Source organism: Poecilia reticulata, linkage group LG12, assembly GCF_000633615.1.
Source record: "Poecilia reticulata strain Guanapo linkage group LG12, Guppy_female_1.0+MT, whole genome shotgun sequence".
Classification (NCBI taxonomy): domain Eukaryota; kingdom Metazoa; phylum Chordata; class Actinopteri; order Cyprinodontiformes; family Poeciliidae; genus Poecilia; species Poecilia reticulata.
In genome coordinates this window covers 13,205,261-13,230,835 of record NC_024342.1, presented here as the reverse complement: position 1 = coordinate 13,230,835, position 25,575 = coordinate 13,205,261, and the positions used below count along the sequence as shown (strand labels likewise).

Here is a 25,575-nt window from a genome sequence, read left to right as displayed (position 1 = left end):
TGTTGATACTGCTCTGTATCAGCTGGAGTACTAATGGCAAACAGCACATACTAGTGTTATTTTCCCATGTTTTATTTTTCTTGAAAGCTTGTGTAGAAGTTTTTTTTTTCTTTTTTTTTTACTAATCTGACAGCCAATCAATCAATTTAAATGACAAGTACATATAAGGGAAAACTTGACAACATGACAAGAAATCTTTGAAACATTGAAGTTCATAGACACTGACTCTGCAGTCACACAGCTGTTTTTTTTTTTACTTGCACAATATACTGGCATTTGGTTGCCAGAGTTGATGGTAAACGGGCCAACTGAATTACGTAGATCAGTCAAAAGCATCCCGCTATGAAAGTTTAGTTTGCTTGATAAACAAGCAATTAAATGAAGACAAATTAGTCTGCGGGGTCTTTTCTACCTTGGGAAGCAACCAATTACAGGTGATGGCATTACCATTTATACGATGGATGTTTGCCAAACATGGTTGGTTAGAAGGAGACACTTTTTGTAATTTAGCAAAGGCACAAAACAATAATTTGCTCCTCAGAAGAAAAAATAAAACAAAAACCACAACAAAGTGTAGAGAAGTATAGATGTGATCTGTCTGACACTGAGCAATTGCTTGTCTATTAACTGGCTCTAAACAGAGACCCCATTGCATCTCATACAGAATCAATTTAGAGCCATTCAATAGTTTTCTCCTAGATGCTTTCACTTTGAGGTACAAAGGAGGCTCTTAGGCCTGTCACAGGGAGCCGAACCAAAATGGTAAATTAGGCCTCAACTACATATTCCCTCTAGTAACAGCTCTGTACCGACACCATATGCTGACTGCATTATACAAACACCATAATAGATCATGTGTGCAAGACAATAAATCATTTTCCATGACAGTTTCAACAGGTAGTTACAGTGTCTGGAATTATTGGAGAAGGATGCTGCTTTTAACTGTCTTTGGCAGTCCAATAAGAAACAGCGGGCAACATAAGCCCTATCAATATTCTCAATATTTTAGCAAGTCTTAATTATAAATGAATATTTGACAAACACAGTAATTACAAAATGGAAAAGAGAAATTTAGCTCTTATTTCCTGGCTATCTAGGTAAGAAATTATGATAGGAAATTGGAAAATGTCAATATGAATCCACAGCTACACAGCTTGCATTTTATCTTGTAGATCAGTGGTCACCAACATTTTTATTACCGCGGAACGGTCAAGACTTGGAAATTTTGCTGCGGCCCGGAGGGTGGAGGGTGGTGGGACCGTCAGATAAAGCTTGGTGTTCCCGCTAAAGCCTGAATATGCCCGATTTGGGGTTGTCTTGGCTTTTTTATCGCAGCCTGTGGGGTTTTCCCTGACTGGGGACGAGAACAACCTGTTGAATGTGACAGGTAGCCAATCAGAAAGCGCAGTGACGTAAGAACAAAGGGGAATCCCAAACCGCCGACATATCGCGCAACTGAGAGTCCGATGGATATCGGAGATGATATGTGGAAATGTTTATTATTATATGTAAAGGTCATTATTATATATGTTTATTATGTTTATTCAGTTAAAAATGTCAACTATGAAAAAACACAGTCACCTCCAAATCAGCAAATAGAGCGGCTGCTCCCGCCGTCTTTTATCCACCGCCTTTTCTTTTTGTTACGTCTTTTATCTCTTAAAATGACTCCACTATTGCTTCTACATCGTCATCCGTGTTTGGTTATTCTAAATTCCCGTATGCTATGTTAGGGGTTTTACTGGATTATCCTCTGGAATCGGGATGTTCTTGTGTGGTGCGTTGCTCCTGCCTTGTGGCTGGAGACAAGAACCGATCGAACCTGTGGGACTTTTCGAACCTGTGGGACTTTTATCAGCTCTGTGGTCACCGAGGTTTGGAGAATCGGCCGACAATTCATAAATCTTGCTGCCTAAACCAGACGTAAGACTCACAAGCTCTACTCATCTCCTCTCGACCACAGCCCAAATGCTCTCTGACTCTGGTTGCTATGGTAACGTTTACATATCCCTTCAAAATAAGATACAGATGCGCCACAAAAACGAACATTTTACTTTCGTGAAAATTTTAACTCACAATAATGACTAACGGGAGCCCTGAGCTTGTTTCTCTGCAACGAGACGGTCCCATCTAGGGCTGCAGTGATACAATAATCTCACGATACAATATGATACATGATATTCTGCTCACAATACAATATATATTGCAATATTCAGCAAACGATAGAATTCAATACACTTTTGCAATTTTCTGAAAGATTTTAGAGGGACAGAGTGATTTTGGTGACATTTTGTGACTGTTATAGAGTTGGATTGAATTAATTKAWCTGAAAACTRATTAAAAGCACCAACTACACAATACCTGGCTYTGGTTGGACATGGACACAGACTTAAAGTCGACAGCTGGACAAAATKAATYAAAGAAGTRGTGAGAAAACATGTTTCTTTTAATTGAAACAGTACAAACTGTAGCTTACATGCATTTGTAAAGTAAATACCTTTTTAAACTTGACACTTAACATCTGAAGGAATCACTCTAAGCCTGATGACCTAATCACTCTCCCAGCAAAGCAAGCAGTTAGTGAGTAAGGTGACAGTTGGATGCTATGATACTTGCGGATGAATATCGATTTTCTTTCTAAGAAACAAAATATCGATATATATCGCAAAATCGATATTATTACACAGCCCTACTCCCATCTGGGAGTGATGGGAGACAATGACACCCGAAGTGTTSCTTATATSCACAGCCTGCTTGGTCTCTACGAGGCGAAGCAGTTTGAAGCTTCATTGCCTCATTAGCAGCCAGTTGCCGCATGTTACGCAGAGCGGGTTTGTAATGTGGGACTCACCTACTGGTCTGGGATAAATCCATTCTCCTGTCTCTTCTCTGGGTCTTTTCCCCTTTGCAAAGAAACTTTCCAAAGACACCTGATCTGTTTCTTACTCATTTTGCTGCTTGTGGGCTCAGTGTTGGCGCGCAAGTAACCGAGAGAATCCGGTTAAATAATTTTCAAAATAAAAGATCCTCCAGACTCAAATAATACATAAAACGGAAATATTTTATTATTTCTTGCGCGGCCCGGTACCAATTGGTCCACGGACCGGAGGTTAGGAACCACTGTTGTAGATCACATATAAATAAATGTTGGGCAGTACCACTGGTTTCCATCTTATGAAAATAAAATTATGATTAACTTTCTGTGGCTTCAAATGTAATGCTTGATCTACAATAGTTCCCTGTTGTTGAATTTTACAGTGGATACAGTAAAAATTCAAGAGCAACATGTACAAGCAACAAGATAAAAAGTAAAAAAAAAAACTAACATGCAACACAATCTCAACACAAAGTTACGCTACACATTCATTATTTATTCATCATTTATTCCTGATGTTAAAAGGTTTTCTAAGGATGCCCAGCTGATTGTAATGCAACCCACCCTCTTTGGGAGACAAGATTTTGACATGGTTCATAATCCATAACAGAAAAGTGCTTTAATTTTGCTACGTTTGTTATCCTTTGAAAATGTGTTCATGATGCTTAGCATCCTACCAAATATGTTTTACGCAGTTCTTCTATCAGAACTAGTTTTATCTAATCTAAAGTCTAATAATTTAAAATCTAATGCTTTTTATGATCCTCAGTTTCAGCAGTAATAAGACTCAATAGCTGACATACTGACTAGCCTCTTTGGAGTTATAAGAAGAGAGCATGTTTAGCTTTTAGTTTTACACCACGGACATCGCATTGTAAGGTACATCATTTAACCATAATTACTAAATTAGTACAAAATGTATCTCCTGTTTGTTTCTACACATCTTATAGCCAGCTTGAATATGTCTGCAGACTCTAATGTCAAGCTATTTACATATTTAATTTAGATGTATCATCAATTAAATTGAGTTATACTCTGTGATGTCCAGTTTTTGATATATGCCACCACTCAGCCAGCCCTGCAGGCCTTGCTCTGTCAAAGGCCTGTCAGGTTGCCATTCCATTAGACTCCAACCAGGCTAAAGTGAAGAATGAGCTCTCTGCTATACTCTGACCACAGCCCAGTCGAAGCCACTGAAGTGTCCTATTCATCATTTGCTTGAACTAAAGAAAAAGGCTCAGTACTTGTACGACTGTTTCCCCAGAAATATTTAGAAGTATAAAAAGCGAATTTCCAAAACTGTATATTAGTAGACATTTTGCCTCTCCCCATATAGTTGAAATACTTAGTCTAGTGATTGTGCTGTGTCATTTATGACTTAACCATTCTACATTTTATGGTACAACTTAGATTATTGGACCATATTTTAAGTCAGGCCCTATTCAAACTTTTATGAATATTTTTAACAGATTGCTGTTTTTGCAAGATGGTTTTGATAAAAAAGAAAAAGAAAAAAAAGAAAACCTGAGATTTCTTTGGACTGAGGTTAGACATTAATGTTGACACAACTTATACTGCAATTGACTGTCAATTTTTGAGCAAGAAACTACAGGAGTTTCCCACCCCCACCTCGTTTTTTTTGTTTTGTTTCCGTAATATATAAAATGTCTATCAACTGAAGACGACACACTAATTCAGGATCCTCATTATCATCAGTTTCTCCACCATGACTGAGAAAAACCTATATTCTCAGTACAGCTCCATCAACACCATGTCAAGTTTGGTCTCAATTTGGTCTGATCTGGTCAAAGGTGCTTCCTGTGATTAGGTATTTTGGTGCTGCAGTTCAGTGAGTCAAATGCCGAGTCTGGGCTTCATGAAAGCAGCTATATATTCAGAGACACTGGTCTGGATAAAATGCACTTTACTCCATGGTAATTTAATTCTGCTGAGAGCCGCTGTCACATAGCATTTCACTTCTACATAGAAAAAAGGGCACAGGAGAAGGTCAATTCCCGAGAAGAGAACTTCTATTGATTAAAATGATTTTCGAAAAAGTAAATTGTTTTGTCTAGCCTCTAAACAAAGATACAGGATACTGTAGTTGGTGTATATTATTATGTAAATAAATGTATTAATCGCATAATAAAGGAAAACTAACATGTGATTCATGTTTTCAAAGAGCAGAACTCGAGTTTGTTTAAGATAAATTTTAATCTATTCACTTTGTTGACTAAAATGCATTATATAAGAGGGAAAATAAATCAATTCCAAGTTTATGGCTTCATTGGATTTTTGTTTATCCTCCTTGTAGACAATGTAAGTGACTTTCTGCTGGAAAACTGTCAAATCAGTAGCATTCCCCATCATTTGTAGGTGATGTAGGCCAAAAAAGGTTTTATTTGTCTGTTTTATATACAGACTTTCTGGAAACCTGAATCTTGAGTTTTACAGCTGTAAGCCATGTTCATAAAAGATAAGAGGAACAACATTTTTTCATAATTTAATATAGATGCTCATGTATTTGATGACAGTATAAATTAGTTATATAATGTAACTAAAATACAAAACAATTTCAAGAAACAAACTAGAACAAGGTTAAGGTAGCAAGTTTTGACTCTTTGAAATCAGATCATCTTTTTCAAGTTTTTTACCCTATCATTATTTATAAGCTGGCGTTTGCAGACTTTTTTTATTTGTTGTGTTTTTGTACAGCATGTCATTTGAAGACAAATCATAAACACTTTGATGATAGATGGCAGTCGCTAATAGATGCAAAAAAATCTGTCAGAGTTAAGATTTAATCACAGCATTAATCACTGAGATAAGGTGAACAAAGCAGGTAAACAACCCCAAGGTGCCGAAGTCAACTTATCTAATCTACATCATTCTCAGACAAAATCTTGATTAGAAATGCGCCGTTTGGGAAAGCTATAAATATTCGTAAATTAATTTCATACTTTGTTTAACCCCACGTGAAAGGAATGGCTCTGTGTAAAATAATGATAAGAGCTCAGCGGTTCTATTAAGCCTCCCACTCGTCCTTATAAATCCACTCACCACTGCAGTAAAAATCCTCCCTGACTTGTTTCGAAACACTTGTGACGGCTGCAGCATTGAGACATTTGCCCTTGATGGCTCATGTCCTGTCCAACTTGTCACTCATGAAGGTGATCACCTGAATTTATAGCATGAATTTAGGCATGAGTTGTGCATAAGAGATGCTCGTCTCTTCTGGTGTATAGTGCGGCATGAAGGGAATGATAAATAGAGTTAAAGAGTCATTTCTAACAGCTCTGTCTGACATCTGCCATTTAAAGATAAAGAAGAGATGCCCCTGCTTTCTGCAGTCGTCCACGGTCATTGTACACTTATAATTTTGAAATGCTATTTGCTGCAACAATAAATCCAATACCAGTTTTTTCTGCATGGATGTCATTCTTTCTTTTTCCTCACCCTAGGGAATGTTAACATGCTGCGGTAAGCATAACAAGAAAAAACAAAGTGTCTAAATGCGGGAAGATTTGCATTTTCACTCATGCTGCCACACAGTTCCTTGTCACAAGAAGATAGGAATCTCACTGTGGGAAATTGGAAGATTTATGTTACTCTCCACGGAAAGGAATCTATCTAACATGACAGTTTAATCCTCTCAGAAAAATCCCTCAAGATCAAAAGCAAGTATTTCAAAAGTTTCTTTGTGTTGTTGCCATTATGATTTTTTTGCTACATAATAAAGCAGAAACTCTGACAGTTAATTTTGAAAAGATTTCCTCTGCTGGGTTGTAGGATGCGAGTGAGGTTCAGCTTATTCTTCTTCAAAGCATTAACTTTTAAAATCCTTACCCAAAACAATAACTTACGTCTCACTTGTGTGTCATTGTACATTTTCAAATTAAATGTCAATTCATCCATTTTTCATTTAGGAGGAAATTAACATACAATTAAAAGTAGACATTCAATTATCATTATTATTTTCCACCATAATCTGCCTACACATTTCTTGTTTAAGGTCAAAAGGAATTATCAAAATTATTTCTATTTATGTAATTCAAGTATAGATGAGAGAGAGATGTTTCGGTTGAAATGTATACAGGTTCAGAAGTTTACATATATTTCCTTATTGGTAGAGTTGTTTTTTACAGCATCATTTAGTTGTTTAAAAGCCAAATTATGGTTTTTTGCATCATTTGGCCGAAAGCATCACTGTTTTGGGTGATTCTTCAATCTTCTCACAGTATTTGGCTGGAACATAGACCCATTTATTCAAATTTATGCTGCCTTCACTCAGCTGGTGTCTTCAGGCTTGCTTACCTTTTTTTTCTTTCAAATGGTTTGATCACTAAGGCCAACCACTTCCGTTTTAGTTTTTTTAGACCACAGAGCATATCTCCACAGGGTAAGGTTTATATCCCTGAATGCATCTACAAACAACGTTTTTTTTTATTGTTTTGAAATGATGAATTTTTCCTCTCTGATTAGCCTTTCAATCATGTCGGGACAGAACTGTAGATAATGCAGGTCAGTTTGTCTGCATGCTCACAAAGTGTTTTACTTTGTTCTGTGGTTGACAAACACATTTAGCACAAAACTGGTTTATCTCTGTGGCACTGAGCTTGTCTCCTTCCCTAACAATGGTTTCCTTCATTATAGCTTACAATCACTTGGAATGAACCCAAACTTCTAGAAATTGTATACAATGATGTATAAGGCGGGTATATCCACAGTTTTCTTGCTGTTATCTTACCCAAATTTATTTGATGGTGTCACACATCTGCAGCACATTTACTGTATTCTGTGAATTTTAAAATATACTTTTTTTTTTTTTTTTTTTTTAGAAAACCTTTAATCTCAGAGAATGAAAAAAATATTTTTCTGTCTATGTAAATAACTTGTTTAACTCTGACAGAAAATAAGCAGTTTTGATGGCTTTTGATTGGATTAACTATGGCAAAGAGACTAAAAGCCTTTTATGCCAAGCTCTCAGCATGGACTCATGTCAAATCCTTATATGACACAGTAATAATAAGCACTTACTCGCAGTTGGAAATATGGCCACAAAATCCCCTTGTGACTGTTTGGAAATAGAGAACAGCACGTCCCAACTTGTAATTGATTTATTTTATTTAATAGCAATATTAAAAAACTCATGTGTTCCCATTCTATCCTTTTTTTGTGTTACATGCAGACATCAACCAAGTGATGCTTTCCTGACTAATTATTTTCTACTATTAAAGGAATACATTTGGGGGCTCATCTTGCAAAAAAGACAAACATAACAGCAGTCAACATTATTATCATAATTATTGGTGTTTGTGGTAAGTTTTTTTTCAAGGACACTGATGTGTAGAAGATGAAAAGTGCAAACCTAAAAATGCAGGTTTTTTTCAACTGTTAAGAGTTGATAAGAATGGACTCATCTAGATGACCATCTTGACATTTGGAGGAGAAATGGGGGAAGCCTGCAAGTCTGTGGACACCTGTGAAGTACAAAGAAGAGATGTTTGCACTGCCAGATAGATGCTGATGAAACAATAATGGAGCTGATCATATTACCAAATTAGTTAAAAATAAAAATATAAATATCAGTGTTATGGATTGGTCATCCTCATCTTAGTCTCATGGAAAATTTTTTACAAACTTGACTCAGTTACACTGGTTCTGTCAGGAGGAATGACCCAAAATTTCAGCAAACTAATTAGAGAAGCTTGTGTGAAAGATGTCCAAAAAATGGTTAAAAGGACTATTTTGTCAAACTCAGAGGAAAGTAACATAAACGGAGACTGCTGCCTTGCATAGCATTGGTTTTTGAGGCAGTTGTGAAGAAAATCCTCCAAGGTATATCATTAAACTCTGCTAATTAAAAAAAGGCTTCAGCTAAGCTTGAATAGAGTCCAACACGACCTACATCTCAGCCCTTGTAATACACGCACGCGCGCGCACACACACACACGCACACACACACGTACATGTATATGCTAGTCATGGTGATTTCAGAAACTCCTTCTATGATCTCAAACTTGAGAAATGTGGGTGTTATTTTAATGAGCACTCCAAAACATGAGTATGAATTGTTTTAACGTTTCAGTGCATATTGCATAGGATGTATAATTAATCTTGTAAATCACTTGAGATAATATATCCAGTGTTTAATATAATATTTAAAATGTTCTTTTCATTTAAGATTAGATGCAATACAACAAAACATTGTCTAAACCTTAAAGCTTTCTGTCTGTCCTTACTATTAGTCCCATGTGTTTCAGCCTGTTTGTTTCTAGCAACAAAGTTTAAGATAATCTAGTCAGAGGTAAAGAAAAAAAAGGAATAGCAAAGGTGAAAACTTTATAGATACTATAAAAGTATAAAAGTACTCTGACACCTCTGCTGTGGACTTCATTAGTCTTCCTAAGCTCCTTACATTTCTTGAATAAATTATTAAAAGAGCAGCTTCTGGGCATAGATAAAAGGCCTTATTATGATTATAATAGCGCATGGTCATTAAATATATTTTATTTATCAAGCAAATTATTTCAACAGAGCAATCTGAAAGCATTAAACTGATACAATGAATAAAACACACACACGCACCACCCCCCCCCTCCTTTCCACACACACACACACACACACGCACACACACACACTGAAGGATAACTAAAATACATTTAAAGCACATCTTCAAAAATATACAACAATTATGATTTTTTTTATGATTGATGTGTGGCTATTAAGTGTTTCTACAAGTTGTGCTATTTGGTATGGTTACTCAGACAAAGAGATTCAGATCAATTCACCAAACAAACAAACAAACAAACAAACAAACAGCTAAATGAGCTATTTCTATCTTTGTTTCTCATGGCATATATTTTACTAAAGATTCAGAACATCTGTTTAGTTGTTTCTTTCATAGATATTCCCTGAAAGTGCTACTACCATTAACTATTTTCTTTTTTCTCCAACATAAAAAGTACATAGTCTTCAACCTGTCCTAAAGAGCCTTTATATTTATAATAAGATATTTATTTCTATTGATCTAAAATAGAACTGGTGTCACGCAAAAAGTAAGTATATTTTTAGGAGAGATAAATTAAAGATTACACCACCTGGGTTTCCATGCCCCGTTCAGTCAGCTCGAAGAACGCAACAAGAACAATTATTTAAGGCAGATTCGACATAGAATTGGAATTCAATATGGAAAACAAACACGAGCGTAATATAAATTAACCTCTTTTCGTAAAAAATAATGCAAATAAAAAATATTCAACAATTCTATGCATTTATTGTATATAAATGTTTCTGAAATATTGCTCTAAGTATGACGCTTAGCCGAAAGTGCTGTCGGGTTTAGTAAAGTTATGATACTCCCTTCCCAATATGGCGACACGCTGAATGCAATTTGTGCTAATCGTTGCTAGTTGCTAAATCATTTTGACTATATATGAGATATTTAGACTCCGGGAAGTCATTGTCGTGTGACTATTGTTATAGTATTCCCTTTAGCAAAACTATTATACGAGTGACTTTGAGATGTATCGCCGCGGAGCTGCAAAGAAGGACCCCAACAACAAACCTGTAAAGAAGGACGTGAGCGACAGCGATAAATACGCCGACCTCTTGGTTTTTGGTTATGCCTGCAAACTGTTCCGAGACGACGAAAAGGCTCTTTACCACGAACATGGAAAACATCTAATCCCATGGATGGGGGACAAGAGCATCATGATTGATAGGTCGGTTGAACAAACGTAGACTGAAACATTATGCTAACTGTTTCTGCTATTCGTTAGCCTGTTTCAAATTTCAAGGGACTACTCCAGAGTTTATGTTGCAGAAGCCTGACAAGACCCGAAACAAACGCCGAATGCTTTATTTCTGTCTGCTAACTTACCTTTAGATGTGTTAAACTGAAAAATGCTATATGTAGTTCATACGGTAACATGCTAATATGCAAAGGCCACTTGTCCTTGCTAACTTTAGCCAACAGAATAACTACATGTCAGTCAACATATTTAACTTGTCAGATAAAACTCCAATAGTACGAAAATTAAACGATGTCAAAAATGGATGAATAAGATTTATGTAGTAGTAATTGTTTTCTAGATTAAGCTAAAATCAACATTATAACACACGTTTATGTATAGTTTCAAATTTTTTTAAAGTATATGTGTTTTAGACCTCTACATTCAGTATTTGAAACAAAATGCCATTATTATTCATATTTATTATGTTGAACTAGAATAGACATGCATCTCTCAGATTTTGTAGCTGATTACTGATCACCAATTTTCCTGATTAGTTGGTTGTGACCTCAGTTCACCTTTTTAAATGATATATTTCAAGAAAGTACATTTCCCCCTCGTTCTGGAAAAACAATATAAGCTGGGTTGAGAGTAAAATGTTTGCTAAATAACACTGATGTTCAGAGCACATCCTGAACATCAGATGCATCATCTGAAGTTAAAGTTTTCTTTCTCTGCATCACTGAAATCTTCAGATACAGTAAAATCCTATCTTTAGATCAAAATGAAGGAAAGATAATCACATAAAATAGAATTTGCCCCTTTATATTTTAGATGAATAAGCTCAGACAATAAAGTCAGCTTCTTGTTATATTCAGTAATCAAATTTCTAGTTGTGTATAATCACATCTGTAGATATTACTGTAGATATTTCATTTTAAACCACTCAACCACATACTCAAAAAAATCTAACTTTGAGTCTTATTCACATATTTTTAGTATCTAACTGGCTGATCAGTAATCGGAGCCTGTCCAGGATGATGTATGACAATCCCCACCACCAGAACCTTTCTTGGTGCATCTCTGTCTAGAACAAATAGGACTATTCTGGTCAGCTTTGCATACTGGCATGTTATATGAATTTCCTCTGGAAACTTCTGATTGCTAAATAAATGTCATGATATTCACTCTGTCAAATTGTTTCTTCCCTTTCAACTGCTTTAACTTTCAAGTGATCAATTTTACATTTTAGTTTGTTGATGGGCATCATCCCAGAGAATATTCCAACCCCAAATAAGTTCCTCTGGTCAAAATGATTCCAAACTTTGCATCAGCACTGTTCTCTTGTTAAACTATGCATCTTATTGCTATTGCTATGTATCTACTTGAATCATCTTGGTCTGCAGTGGTCCAGCCTTTGTTTCATTTGTACACGATTTGTATGTGTGTCTTTATCACATAACCCAGTTTTTCCCCAGCAAGTTAGGCTTAGGGGGTCGTTCCAAACCCTGATTGTCAACAACAGCAACCCATTTCTTTGCCTTCATGAAGAAACTACATCAGAGAGATGCCATAGAGGGACCCTGGAATATATCCTCCATTTGGGTTCTTACGGATAGGTATTTATGTGCTCGGGTTTGTGTGAATGTAACTTTCTTTGCAGATTTAGAAGTAATGATGAGTGTTACAGGGGGGATTTGAACCCTGTAAGGTAAGAGGCGAGTTGCTTTGTTTGTCTTCTTTTTCTTTTTTTTTTGTATTTCTTGTTTTTGTTTGAATCTAGGTTTGCTTATAAAACAAAATCTGAAATGTAATCATTCTTAATCTTAGGAAGTTTAAGACAAGAATATATGTAGTTTAAAAAAAAATCTGCATCAAAATATCTTGGTAAGTAGGTCTAGGTTTTTGTTTAAAATGTTTATTTGTTTAAACTTCTTCCACTCTAATCCTGTTTATCATTCAACAGATATGATGGGCGGGGTCACTTACATGACCTTTCAGAGTATGACAGTGGGTCATGGAATACATCCTACCAGCTGTCAGAGGAAGAGGCCAGGATTGAGGCGCTGTGCGATGAAGAGCGATACCTGGCTTTGCACACCGACCTTCTGGAAGAAGAGGCAAGACAAGGTATGCAACATGCTTTTTCTGGCATTCAGCTATAAATTTAAATATGCAACATAAAAAAGTTAAATAATTGTTGAGACTGATTATGTTTTTAATGGCATACCTTTATGAAAGGAGTGGGGAGAATGAGTGATTCAAGTTTTTCCTGCAGTTGGGTGTAATACAAAGTGCCTCTTTGAGGGGTAAAAATAGAAATTCTGTCATAAAATCACTGTATTTTAGGCACACAAATGCTTTTAATGCCTCCACATACTGTTTATGTGTTAAGGTTGGACTTGCATGCAGATTCCCACAGCAATAAATGACCAACGTTGATGCTGTAACCCATCCATCTTAAATGAATTGTGACCAGCTTCTTCTTAGGAACATAGCAAAGTCAAAGATTTACACAACCAGCTGCCTACAGTTAGAAGAAAACAAGATGTGTGTAAACTGAATTATTTACAACAAACCCTAGCGTTTGCCATTTACTTGTCATTATGCCGTCTCAAGAGTGCTAGGATGTCATTTTGTATGGAGAAAGGGAAATAGGCCCCAGGCACCGTTAACGGAATATTTTCCATATTTGAACTTTAAAAAAAAAAGCAAAATTTTGAAGCCCGTCCGTCACTTTGACAAATTGTAATTCACACACCTGACTAGTGTAAATGCGCAGATACTTTCAACTTTATGCACAGAATACATCATGGAGGCAAATAAAATCAATCGATACAAAAAATAATATTTCTGAATATTATTTCTGACACTGACAAATGCATCTTATTGACCATTAGTTGAAGAGTTATGGATAGGGTGCTTTGGAGAGCGGCTTGATTATGCTCCAGAACGCATTCAAAACTTTGGCTGAAGTAGTGTGATAAAGCCTGCAGAGGAGAAAAAAACTAAAGAGAATGCTGTATTATGTTAATCTATTTATAGTCTAAATAGAGAACTAAGTAGTTTATCTTGGTGAGGAAAGTAAGAAGCGGAAATTTATTGGTCTCTAACAAGCGCAGTGCGCTGCACAACTACATGCGCACACAGTTCCCTGCTCATCATCCCAAAATATTTGCACTTAGTTTGCCCTGCGCTTTGCAACATCTTCCAGCTCAATCATTAACCCTTCTGCACTTAGCACGTCGCTCAGGGGAGCGCAGCAGATGTCATGGTCGGACAGCGGGGAGGCGAAACCACACTAAAAACCCTTATCAAAGCGTATGCCCGGACCACGCACAGGGTAAAAAACTTGCAGGTCCAATTGTCCCATCTCTTAAGACCCAAGGGAGGGGAAAAAAAAAACTGAAAAAACGGGAGAGGTTGCTCTTTTTATTCAAATGGTGGATTAAAGCAGTAACATCGTAATTAAAATATGTTGGGTTTAATTCAACCTGAGACTTCTGATTAACTAGCACAGATTTCTGCTCTGAATGACGTTGTGAGGCTGTGTGTTGAATATTAGCTAAACCGCATAAAAATTAAATCCAACTGAATAGCGTATGTCAATATCATTTAAAAATTGACGGGTAAAAATAAATTATGACAGATTTATTCTGACGCCGTCAGTCAAAATGAGGGACAGCAAAAAAGTCTAGCATGACCTCTGATGGGCACATAAAGTTAGTCCTGCCAATAACCGTTTACTGTGCACCTCGTTCTTCTGTCTTTAAAGTGGTCCACCTCTGTCTCAGCCTTAATAGCTAATGCTTAAATCCATTTTGACTTTAGGATGTCTAGGACACTTGCATTTCAGATGCTTTACATCATAGTTACGCTGATTATTTTGGTGACAAAGTACTTTTTGTGAATGACAGACTTAATGACTGCCATTGAATTAATACATAGGTGTTTTAAGTGAAATATGGTGTCCTGTGCCCAAACTGACAGCAAAGAATGAGTCAGCTAATGGTTTGAGTTATGCACACTCCTTGCAGAAGGTCCATTGTGCAGACTGTTCTGCCCTTGAATTTGGAAGCTTGACCCCATTCGCTCTATTACCCACCTGACCAGTAAAGGGTCAATAGGAGAAGTATTGATAGATCTCATGAATTTTAACAGAGAAGTTTCTGTTCTTAAAGTTTCAAAGTGCCTCCTCTATGATAGTATTTGAGAAAATAAATAAATAAAATTTATGTTTTCATTTTAAAAGGCATCTTTTGTTGGCCACATGCAAATCAAAGCAATTTTTGAGTTTTATTTCCAACATAATGAAACACTGCCAATCAGAACCAAGAAGCTGTTTTCAGACTAGCGATAAACAAAACCAGAAGAGATTTGTTTGTGTGGATAAGGCGATCTGACCCAACAGCAGGTTGCATTCTGCAAGTCTGAACTAAACGGCTACTGCTGCAGGGTACAACTTTTATCCTGGGATGTGAGTGAAATCAATATTTGCTTGCAGCTTGCTGAACTGGTCAGGTTTAGGCTGCTAATGTAATATACTGCCAGTTTTATTTTCAGACAGACTAGATGTTGGCCTTGTTTACGTTCTTGTTTTCGTCTGAAATGTGACTTTGCAATGAACCCCCCCGCCCTCCTTTCCCCCTGGGGCTTTTTGTAGTCCATTCTGATCCTGTTCTTTTTTTCTGTGAATGCAAACAAAATATCTAAGTGAACAAACCACTAGAAATACTTGTTGCTAAATAAACATGAGTTGTGTTTTTTTATGCTGCAAATAAGGTCCTGTCTTAATATGACTAGCTTTCCTTTAAGTCGTGATTCCAGACCTGTCTCTTTAAAGGCTTTATTATTCTGAAACAATGAATTTTAGTCATCCGCCCATATTTTTGACTTATTTTACCCATTTTTCTTTCAGACTAGCCTGTCAAAGTCTAGTCTGAAAGAAAGAAAAGGAGACGCAATGTGCATGTCATATTTATTCGCCCATAAGCAATATTAAAAATAGACATCCTGATGGATGAAGTATATTTTCCCTCTTTGTCTTGACAATTTCCATTGTACATTTGGGATGGGTGACATGGACTCAAAATTCATGACATTATTTTGTGGCATTTATTGCGATTGCCCTGAAAGTTATGATTAAAATGTATTTAAAACTTCATCACAGTCATTTTTGGCCACAGGTCTGTCAGTGCACACAGTGAGAGCACAATCAACACAGATTATGTTGCTGAAATTGAATATGTCTCTCTGTGAACGGACTACTTTGGTACACCAATTAGAATAATTTACTGTCAGGAGACAGTTACAATTATGTATCAAATGTGTAATAACAGATATCTTTATAAAAGTTATCTATTGCAATTTTAACAAGCAGTTTGCGCTTGTTAAAATTTTGACCTTGTAACTTATTGAATATGTTACAAAGTCTCAATTGGTTCTTTATTTTATGTGAAAATGCTAATTTTCCTGCATGTATTTCTCCCTTTTACAGAGGAAGAATACAAACGATTAAGTGAGGCCCTGGCTGACGAAGGCACTTACAATGCAGTGGCCTTCAAATACAGCGCTGACTACTACGATCCCTCACAGCCCACAGAAGAAGAGGATGCTAACAAGGAACATGGTGAGAACTTGTCACAGATCTATCATCCTTAGAATAGATACACCCATCTGCTTTTCACTGGCAGATACTGATTACTTTCAGTATCTGCCAGTTAAGTCAAGTTAAGTTCAGTAACAAAGCAGTTAAGTCCTGTTTTTTGGAGAACTATAACCCACGCAAACTATTGTGTAAATGTGTTCATTTTAGAAGATTATCCTCATTTATGCATATCCTCCTAGCCTTAATATTACTGCCCAAACTGTATGGAAGAACATGCCATTTGCTTATCTATCTGCAGATATAACATTTGTGAGTTTTCATTTTTTGTGCGCTTAAAGAACAGGGAGAAAATTTAAATTTTAATGTGTAGCTCTAATTGAAAGTATAGATGAAAATGATATTTACTTGTGGCAATGACACAAAGCACAAAGGTTGTCATAATCAAAAGAAAGAAAGTGGAATGAGAATATTAAATATCTTTTTCTTGTGTTAATGTTTTTGCTGCGGGAGATCTTCTGTTCTTTTTCTTATTCAAGTAACCTTACAGGTACAATTAAAATACTGGGTTTGACCAATATTCTGCACTATAAATACTGAAACAAAATCAACTGACAAAAGACATAATATAGCAGATAGAAATAGGAATTGTCACAAGAATAACAAATTACTCATGAAGCCCCAACCATTGCAGAACATAAAGAAATAAACATCCTGTGTTAATGCTTTTAAAACCTTAATCATTTAATGATTTTATTTTGTAATATCTCTTCATTGCAAGTATTTACATACACAGAGTTGCAGAGACAATCAACAGCCATTCCAAGAACATTTAGAAAAAGGTTCTGGGTATGGAATTAATTTTCTGTACATATAGGACATACTGTGATATTATATATAACTATAGGTGAAAAATGGGAAGAGCGTTTTCCCAATCATCCCATAATGGGTCGATTTGTAGCAGGAAACAGTAAGTTATTTTGCTCTAATACTTCGGTGTGTTTAATGATGGTAATAAAGAGAAGAGGTGCAGGGCTGTACTTTATAGCCAGTGTTTGGTAATGACTTTCTTAGTTGCTGCCAGCATAACCTTTAAAAGCAGTGCATCATCCCTACTTAAATCTTCAGAGGTATGCATAAGATATATAAGCATATTGGAATGTTATATTACAGGAGAACCTGTGATTTCTGCAACGACTTAGGCTACATCCTTTCTGAAGGTCTAGATTTTAGGACAGATCCAGTAGATGTGGGGATGATCAATTATTGGCTGCTTAAATCCTCTACAGGATTACATCCTGTTTGTTTTTCATTGTATATATATATATATATATATATATATATATATATATATATAAACAAATCATGTTTTGTTTTCCCCCAGCAGTTTTGAGACTATCTTCCAAGCTTGTACCGTTCATTCCTATTCTGGGATTGTTGGATAATTTGAGTTAATTTTTGCCAGCAAACATAAAAGCATTTTAGTATATTCAGCAAACATTGCACTTCAACCAGACCCAGGCACATGACCTCTCACTGCTTCAGTCAGCTTTACTTCCTGAACCAAAATGTAACTTCTTGCGCCTGGATTTGCCTCTGTATGGATTATGCAAGGCCCAATATGGTAGCTTTTTGTTAGGAAGCCTAAATGCTTTTGAGTATTGTGTTGTAAAAGGATAAGAGCCCAACCATGTTGTTGGTGATCTATAAATCTTAAAATCTATTATGTAATAAGCATGAAAATAAAGTAAGATTCTCTTTTGAGCCAACTGACTGACTCTGTGCTCCATTAGATTTTGAAAAAAAAAAAAAAGTTCACATGTCCAGTTAAATGAAGAACATTGAAGTAATAGAAAAAAAAACGATGGCGGGAAAATGAACATGCCTTTAAAATAACTTTCTTCACAAGACCCAATGGCCTAAAATTGAAATTGAACTTCACAAAGTTTGGGGGAAAAAAGTAGTCTCTGGTGCACTCCTCCAATTTACATATTTGATGTAGTGGCTGCTGGAGGCATTTCCAATAGGCTGACAGGTAAGCAGTGATGCTTTATATTCTCTTCAAGGAACATTTGTTGAACAGTGGTATTAAAAGGTCTGCTGAAAATGCCAATATTTGAATTTGCCTTTTGGGAAAAGGCCTGTGTGGCTCAGGTGGCTGAGTTGGAGCACATCACTGACATTATCAAAAATGCTGATTTATTAAAATAAGCACAGGCCCTTCTCACAATAGTACCCTCAAAGAAGTAGTTGACAGCAACAGATGCAGACAATGATATTATAAATAAGATCATTAGCCCTATTTTATGTCCCTGAGTGAAAGCCAAACACGCCGGAAGGTTAATATCGGTGTAATTTATATGCTCTCTGTCAAAATACAACTAATGGGTTACTGCAGGCATCGCTGAAAAATCTTACTCCATTACTAGGCAGTCATTTCATAACACTCTACTTGATTTAATTACCTTTAAAAATTAATATCTTTATTGGATGATTTGCTTTAAATCTATTTGCTTTGTCTCAGTTGAGTAGACTTCCCTCTTCTATGGCAGATTTATAAACAAAATAAAACCATAATAATCTAACTTTTTTGACATAACTGTTTTTTCATATTGACTTTCATATTCACTAAATCTGATCAGAGATGTGACATGAGATGGAATGAATAGTATTCAGCCTTGTCAAAAGCTAATTTAAAGATCGTACCCATGGGTCATTACACGTGTCAAATGAAATCCCTTGGTCTGGCAGAAAGTTTGAGGGTTTTTTTTTTACAGCTCATTGTGGCTTTGTATTAAATTAAAGAGCCCCTTTATCATTCCGCAAACTCCCTGCAGTACTACATGAAAAATTTAATCTCGTCTCTGTCTGACCTCTATGTTGTTATCAAGATGAAGGTGAAGGCCAGGGTGGTATTTCACTGTGATATATTCCTGAAGTGACGAGAATGACGGAAGAAATGTGTCTTATTCATTTTTTTTTATTTTTCTGAAATTCTGTGTTCTGTTTTCCTTGTTGGAACCTTGTTGAAATCTTGTATCAGATTTTTATTTTGTTTCAAAGGATAAATAAGAAGGATTCTCAATGTTTTTGTTCCATTTTCTTTTCTCACACACACACAGAGGAAGCAGAGCCTGAGGAAAGTGAAGAACCATTTGTTGCCCCCCCAGGACTTGCTATCCCACCAGATGTGGAGCTGGTGAGTGCAAATATATCTGCTGCCTCGTGGCTACTGTAGCCTATTGTAGTCATATATATATATATATATAAAGTGAAGAACCATTTGTTGCCCCCCCAGGACTTGCTATCCCACCAGATGTGGAGCTGGTGAGTGCAAATATATCTGCTGCCTCGTGGCTACTGTAGCCTATTGTAGTCATATATATATATATATATATATATATATATATATATATATACAGTATTTATGAAGACTCTGTGTTTCTTTTAAGGTGAGGTGCTATAACACACACAATTCTTGCTTTACTGTGTTCTTCAGTTTTACAACCATGGCTATTTTATTATATGAATGTTTCTAATTGAAGTGAATTGAAAATTAACTTGAAGCCACTTGAGATTTTGTAAATGGAACAACATTTACCTGTACAGTGAGAACAGAGTAATTGTGAGTGGTGACAGTTTATTTAAAATCCATTTTACCTGTACATTTCTACAGTTTGGAGTCATGACTTTTTAAGTATAACCACTATGAAACAATCAGAGATTAATACTGTATTCATCTGATTTTACAGTTTCTGATCTACATTAATAATTCGGACCTTGCAATGGAAAGACCTACAATAAACCTGCCTTGGTAGATTTAAAGTGAAGGATGAGAAACATTCAGGGGCAGAAATCAATAATGGCCGATCTGTTGTTTTGTAAATCTTTCTAAGAAAGAAAAAAATAACAAAAAACAATTTTAGTCCATTGCGGTTTTTGTTTAAGCACTGCTTTAAAAACATGTCTTATAGCCTTCGTGCAATCAGTGGTCATTAATTATTAATATTATTAATATTAATTATTAATATTTGGCAAAACCTTTTTCCCTGTCAGGAAAAAGGTTTTGTGACCTTTTTCCTGACACAAAAAAGGTCCATAGTAAAAAGGTAAAACAAGCAAAATAAGAGAAAATTTTAAAAAAATAGTCAAAGTAAATTGTCTTTTGTTGCTATTTTGAATCGAATACAAAATCATGATAGCCATAACATTTTAAACTGTCTGAAGGATTTTATATTACTGATTAAATAACTGTTGTAAAATAGCTCACTTTAATCACTCAGTTATATGGTCCACAGCAAGAATGTTGTTGTCAACAAGACATGTTAGCACTTCCTGTTTTGTGATTGGAAAAAAGAAATTGGCCTTTAGATGTTCCACCTAGTTACAGGTTATCACAGGTTAGGGGAAATAAAGTTGAAAGTCGTCCAATTTTTAACATTTGCAGCTCTAATTTGTCCATAAAATGTATGGCCCATATCTTGCTGAGATTGTAAATAGCCTGTTTTAACTGGCAGAAAAAAAAAGTTCCTAAAATTCAAATATTTGTTGTTTTACATAAATGGAATAATATATTTTTTATTGCTATCATAAAAAACAAGAAAAGCAAGAACCGGATTTTTATTTAGTTTTTCCAACAGATTTTGCCACATATAATATTTTGGTAACGGTAACTACCTGAAAAGACCTGTGCTACATCCTTTCACACATTTTTATATCAGTGTAAGTTGCCTAAAGCAGAATACATTCATGTTGACGTAACGTCTAAAAAGGAAACCGTTGTACATAAGGCTAAAATATTTAAACTGGTGTTTGTTCATTCTATCCGGTGTCTACAGATGGAACCCCAGTGACTCCCACTTTCTTATGCATGAGAGGAAGGAAAACAAGCTAATTGTTTTCATGGGGTGCGTGCATATTCAACAGCCCAATATCCAGTTCAGGCAATAAAGCGTCAGTGGAAATAAATTGCCTTCATACTAGTCTTTCTAATTGCATTTCACCGGTACACATTTCTCATAGTGAATGTTATCAACAAAACTTTCTTTAAACATGTTACATTCACTACCTTGACTGAAACCATGTGCAACACCACATACAAAGTATTATTTGAGTGTTTTCAGATTTAGCTTTGTGAAGCATGCCAAAGTTGCCTCCTGATTTCTGTTACTTTGCAAGACCTAATATTTTCATCTGTAACATTTAAATCTCCTTTTTTTCTGTTATCCAGCTTTATCTAGAATTCTTATTTTAGTTTTTCTAAATAAATACCTTTGCACATAACATATTTTTCTCAGTTTATATTGCACTTTTGTTTATTAGTTTCATTAATTATAGATAATTATGAACAATGCTTAAATCCTATATTAATGAATTTTACTTTTTTATTGATTTCCACAATGTTTGTGTTGCACTTTGTATCTACTGATTGTCATTCTGATCTCCTTTTAGGTTAGTTGAATTTTGCAACTGTGACCCCTGATCAAACCAAAATAACTTTTCTGTAATATATATGATATGTGCCACCCATAAAACTGCATTTACTTAAAGTAGCTTGAAAAAGTCATAGATTAGTCAGTGTATACAAAATGTCTGACAGATGTGAAATGACATGATTGAAACAAAATGTCCTCATCCACAGTGTTCCATTGTAGGACCCAAAAAAGTGAAACAGTTTAGATCCATCGTGAAGAAAAACAATAACTTGTTTCCAAACTCCAGAAACTAAATTAAAAACATAAAAGTACATTTTCTACACCCTTTTCCCACAATTGCGCATTTATATATCAATATGTTGTATATCAATATGTCCTTATGTGTCCCAAACGCATTGATTTGGTTTTTGCAGGGCGCTGGCGCCCTTTTTAGCCAATTTCATGACTAATATTTATATTAACTTTTATCTTGGTGAGATGTGTATTCTATTAGAAATATCCACACTTCTACCATCTTTCTTGGTAATTGCTGTAATTAATCACTGAAAGCACACATTGTGCTAACATAATACACGAATTGTGGACCATCTCTCATTCCACTGATTTTTCATCCTGAATGTTCTTTTATAATTAATATCACAATTGGCTTAGAGCTCTTGGCATGGAAATGTTTCGGACATCAAATGCCTTATGTCCTTGGGCGAAAAGGCAGTTGTTACTGCATGCTGCATCTTAATGCTTGCTAATTCATACTTATACAACTGATGCTCAGCTTTTACACATTTTCTTACACCTGAGTTATTTTAGTACCTGTGCAATCAATTTTTATTCTTATTGTGCAAGTGAGAAGATTGGTTTAAACGTTTACGCTACTGCATTTACGCTAATTCGTTTTTCCCTTCCTCCAGCCGGCAACCATCAAGACACACAACATCATCGAGAGGACGGCCAACTTTGTGTGTCAGCAGGGGGCTCAGTTTGAGATCGTGCTGAAAGCAAAGCAGGCCGGGAACTCCCAGTTTGACTTTCTCCGGTTTGACCACTATTTGAACCCGTATTATAAACATATCTTGCGGGCCATGAAGGAAGGTCGATACAACCTTGTCTCTTCTAACAAGCAGGACCAGTCGCAGGGTGAGTCTCACAAATCCTTTACTGAATCCACAGCTATGGAACTTTATCTTTGTTTTTTGTATGATCCAGGAAAATGATTCAATGATTCAAAAGCATCATTAAAGGCCTAAGGTTAATGACTTTCATGCCCATGATACCCGTTTTCTTAGCACTTTAGCATATTCAGTCCCAGCACAATCTGCATTAATATTTGACATGTGTGTCATTCATTCAGTAAAAATCATTGCAGTATTTCTTTTCTTGACAGACTCAAATTCAGAAGATTCTGATGACGATGGAGATGGAAGCTATCTTCATCCCAGTCTTTTTGCTCCTAAGAAATGTTCTCGCCTAGAGGAGCTGACAAGGGTAAATTCAGAAGGCAGATGCTGCATTGTCTGGCTGATTTCATAGAATTTTTTTTATTTATTGTTTATTCCAGGCCATTTTTTTTCTTTGCATTTTTAGAAACCCTTTTCCCTCATAATTCTGAGATATGAATGTCCTCAGCACCTTGAAGCAGATACAACATTTTAAAATATAATATATTTTTAAAAATAAAGGGAATTTGTCTTGTTGAAACTTCACATGCAGAAATGGGAGTTTTATTTGTTTGCAGGCACTTTTATCCCCTGCTAGTACCCTAGTTTCATCATACTTTGTTGTATTTGGACTGATTTTAGTACATTCTTCAGTGAGTTGATGTGTCATGTTGGGAAAAGGGTTTAGAAGCTTTACATTTTTAATGTTCTGTTTGCCAACAACAATGATAAACTGTGTGTTACGATAGTTTTATATTTTATATCTAAAAAAGTAACTTCACAGAGTTTAAGATTATATATTTGTTTATTGAATAGTGACTTTAAGCTACTGCTTAAAAAAATCTTTTGAAAGTTATGTGCATCCTCATCACTGTTTCTTGGTATCCTATAATTACTGTCAGTGTGCTGATGAGACTAATGTGTAATAACTTGTCTTGCATTTCCCTGTTATCAAGCTGTTATATTTTTGTTTTTGCTTTTATGTGATTTGTCATGAAACGTGTTGATCTCTATGCAGCAGCAGTGAAAGCATATCTTATTTTTTATGAGGACATAATCAGATTCCTTTAGCAAAAAGCTGAACATTCATTTCTTATAATGAGGGATTTTCTTTCCAAATGAAGAACACATTTTCTAATTAGGATTCATTGTCCCATAATTTGTGGCTTTATTGTCTAAATTCTTCAGAACTTTGTCATTTAATTGAGGAAGACAGCAATATAGCACAGCTACACTGCAACAAAATGCAGTCTAATTATGTTATCATCATCTCCGGTTTCAGAGATCTTTAAAGACTTGGTATAAACTTTTTTTTATTGTTACAGTAAAATGTTTTCACCTAGTGATAATCTTAAGTGTTACATGGCAGTGCACTGATAGGGAAATTTGGGTCGATATTAAAATTTGGTGTTGGTACCTCTGTTATGACCGGCAACCAATAATTACCTTCAGTTTTGACCTTGTGCAAAATTGACCACACCTCTCATAATCCTCTGCTTCAGTTACAGTCTGCAACCCAAAACAGAAATGAAGTGGAAATGAATATCGGTTATTCATTTTAGCCCAGTTGTACTTGGACAAATTTGTTACAAAAATTACTTGCAACACTTGCGTCAGTGTTGTTGTTGATGCTTCTGAGTGGCTTGCACCCTGCGGTGAAACCTTTATATTGACTTTCATGCAGTTTTCCCTTAATTGTACACTAAAATACTGACCTCCTGGACAGTGCTGTTGACTTGATTGGCTGTTGTGAAGGGGCTTCTCTTCACCATGGAAATTATTCTGCAGTCATCCACTTCTGCTGTCGTTCGTGGCCCTCCAGTTGATGCCCTCAAATGAAAGCTGAGAGTCTGCACATTATGTCCATGTCTCTTGCATAACTATAATTGAAACATGTTTCAGTAAACAGATGAACTAAGTTTCAGTGTCCAAATATGTATAAACCTAAGTGAGTCTGGAAAAGTGTAGAATAGTGGTCCCCAAACTACGGCCCACGGGCCGGATCCGGCCCGCCTCCACATTTGGTCCGGCCCCCTGAACAATACCAGAGAGCATTCAGATTTTTTTTTCATATATTGTATTTTCAGGTTTAACCACCAGGGGGCTCTTTAGCAGGAAGTGTGTCCTGTAAACTATGGGTGTTTTGCATGGCGCATTGCTGCCATCTGTTGTACTTTTAGGGAACTGCTTGACTTTTATGTTATTTAATCAGTACAGTTGTTTGCTAGCGGTACAGCAGATGAACACACGTGTTTGTTATGAACGCCGCATTCCAGGTCGAATTCTTCGAAGCAATGCCTGTAAGAAGCAGCTTATACTTCAAAACGAGCCTTTATGTTAACATATGAAGTTACTTAAGTTACTTTCCCTCAATGGAATATATACTAGTCGGTCCCAGTGACCGTTTCACTAACGGTTTTTGCCCATGTGCTTTCTGGGTAAAAATCAATCGAGAAACACTCGCGCACCCCACCCACCGTCAACAATTTCCGGCAACGCAGGTGTTGTTGCGCAACACCTCCCCCCCCTTCTCTCTCACTCTACTTCCTCTTCTCAGAGGAGGGAGATGTGCAGCCAGCTCTCCATCTAACGGGTAATTTGAGTTTTCTAAATCTGATGGGATTTTACCCTGTTCAGAACTGAGTAAACTCTGTTTAAGCTGGCATCGAGAAAGACTAGCCTGGTTTCTAACGACCTCCCCCTCCAGATGTCCCACCCTTTTTCACCCTGTGAATTAGCCAGATTGAGTAGCTTGCAACCAACTAGCTTCACA

The 25,575-nt window shown here is 36.0% G+C and overlaps 1 protein-coding gene across 2 annotated transcripts in view; it reads left to right on the top strand.

Annotated features, from left to right (window-relative positions):
- The first annotated feature begins 10,224 nt into the window (after positions 1-10,224).
- The window catches only part of sfswap (splicing factor SWAP), a 56,447-nt gene continuing 41,096 nt past the window's right edge, over positions 10,225-25,575 (top strand). The window contains exons 1-6 of one of the 2 annotated variants that reach the window (XM_008423922.2): positions 10,225-10,599; positions 12,575-12,738; positions 16,106-16,237; positions 19,336-19,412; positions 22,557-22,782; positions 23,030-23,130. In XM_008423922.2, coding sequence (XP_008422144.1) covers positions 10,400-10,599; positions 12,575-12,738; positions 16,106-16,237; positions 19,336-19,412; positions 22,557-22,782; positions 23,030-23,130 — 900 coding nt within the window. In that variant the 5' untranslated portion in view covers positions 10,225-10,399. Of the gene's footprint in view, positions 12,228-12,574; positions 12,739-16,105; positions 16,238-19,335; positions 19,413-22,556; positions 22,783-23,029; positions 23,131-25,575 lie in introns of both variants that reach the window. The other variant, XM_008423923.2, reaches the window with a different exon arrangement.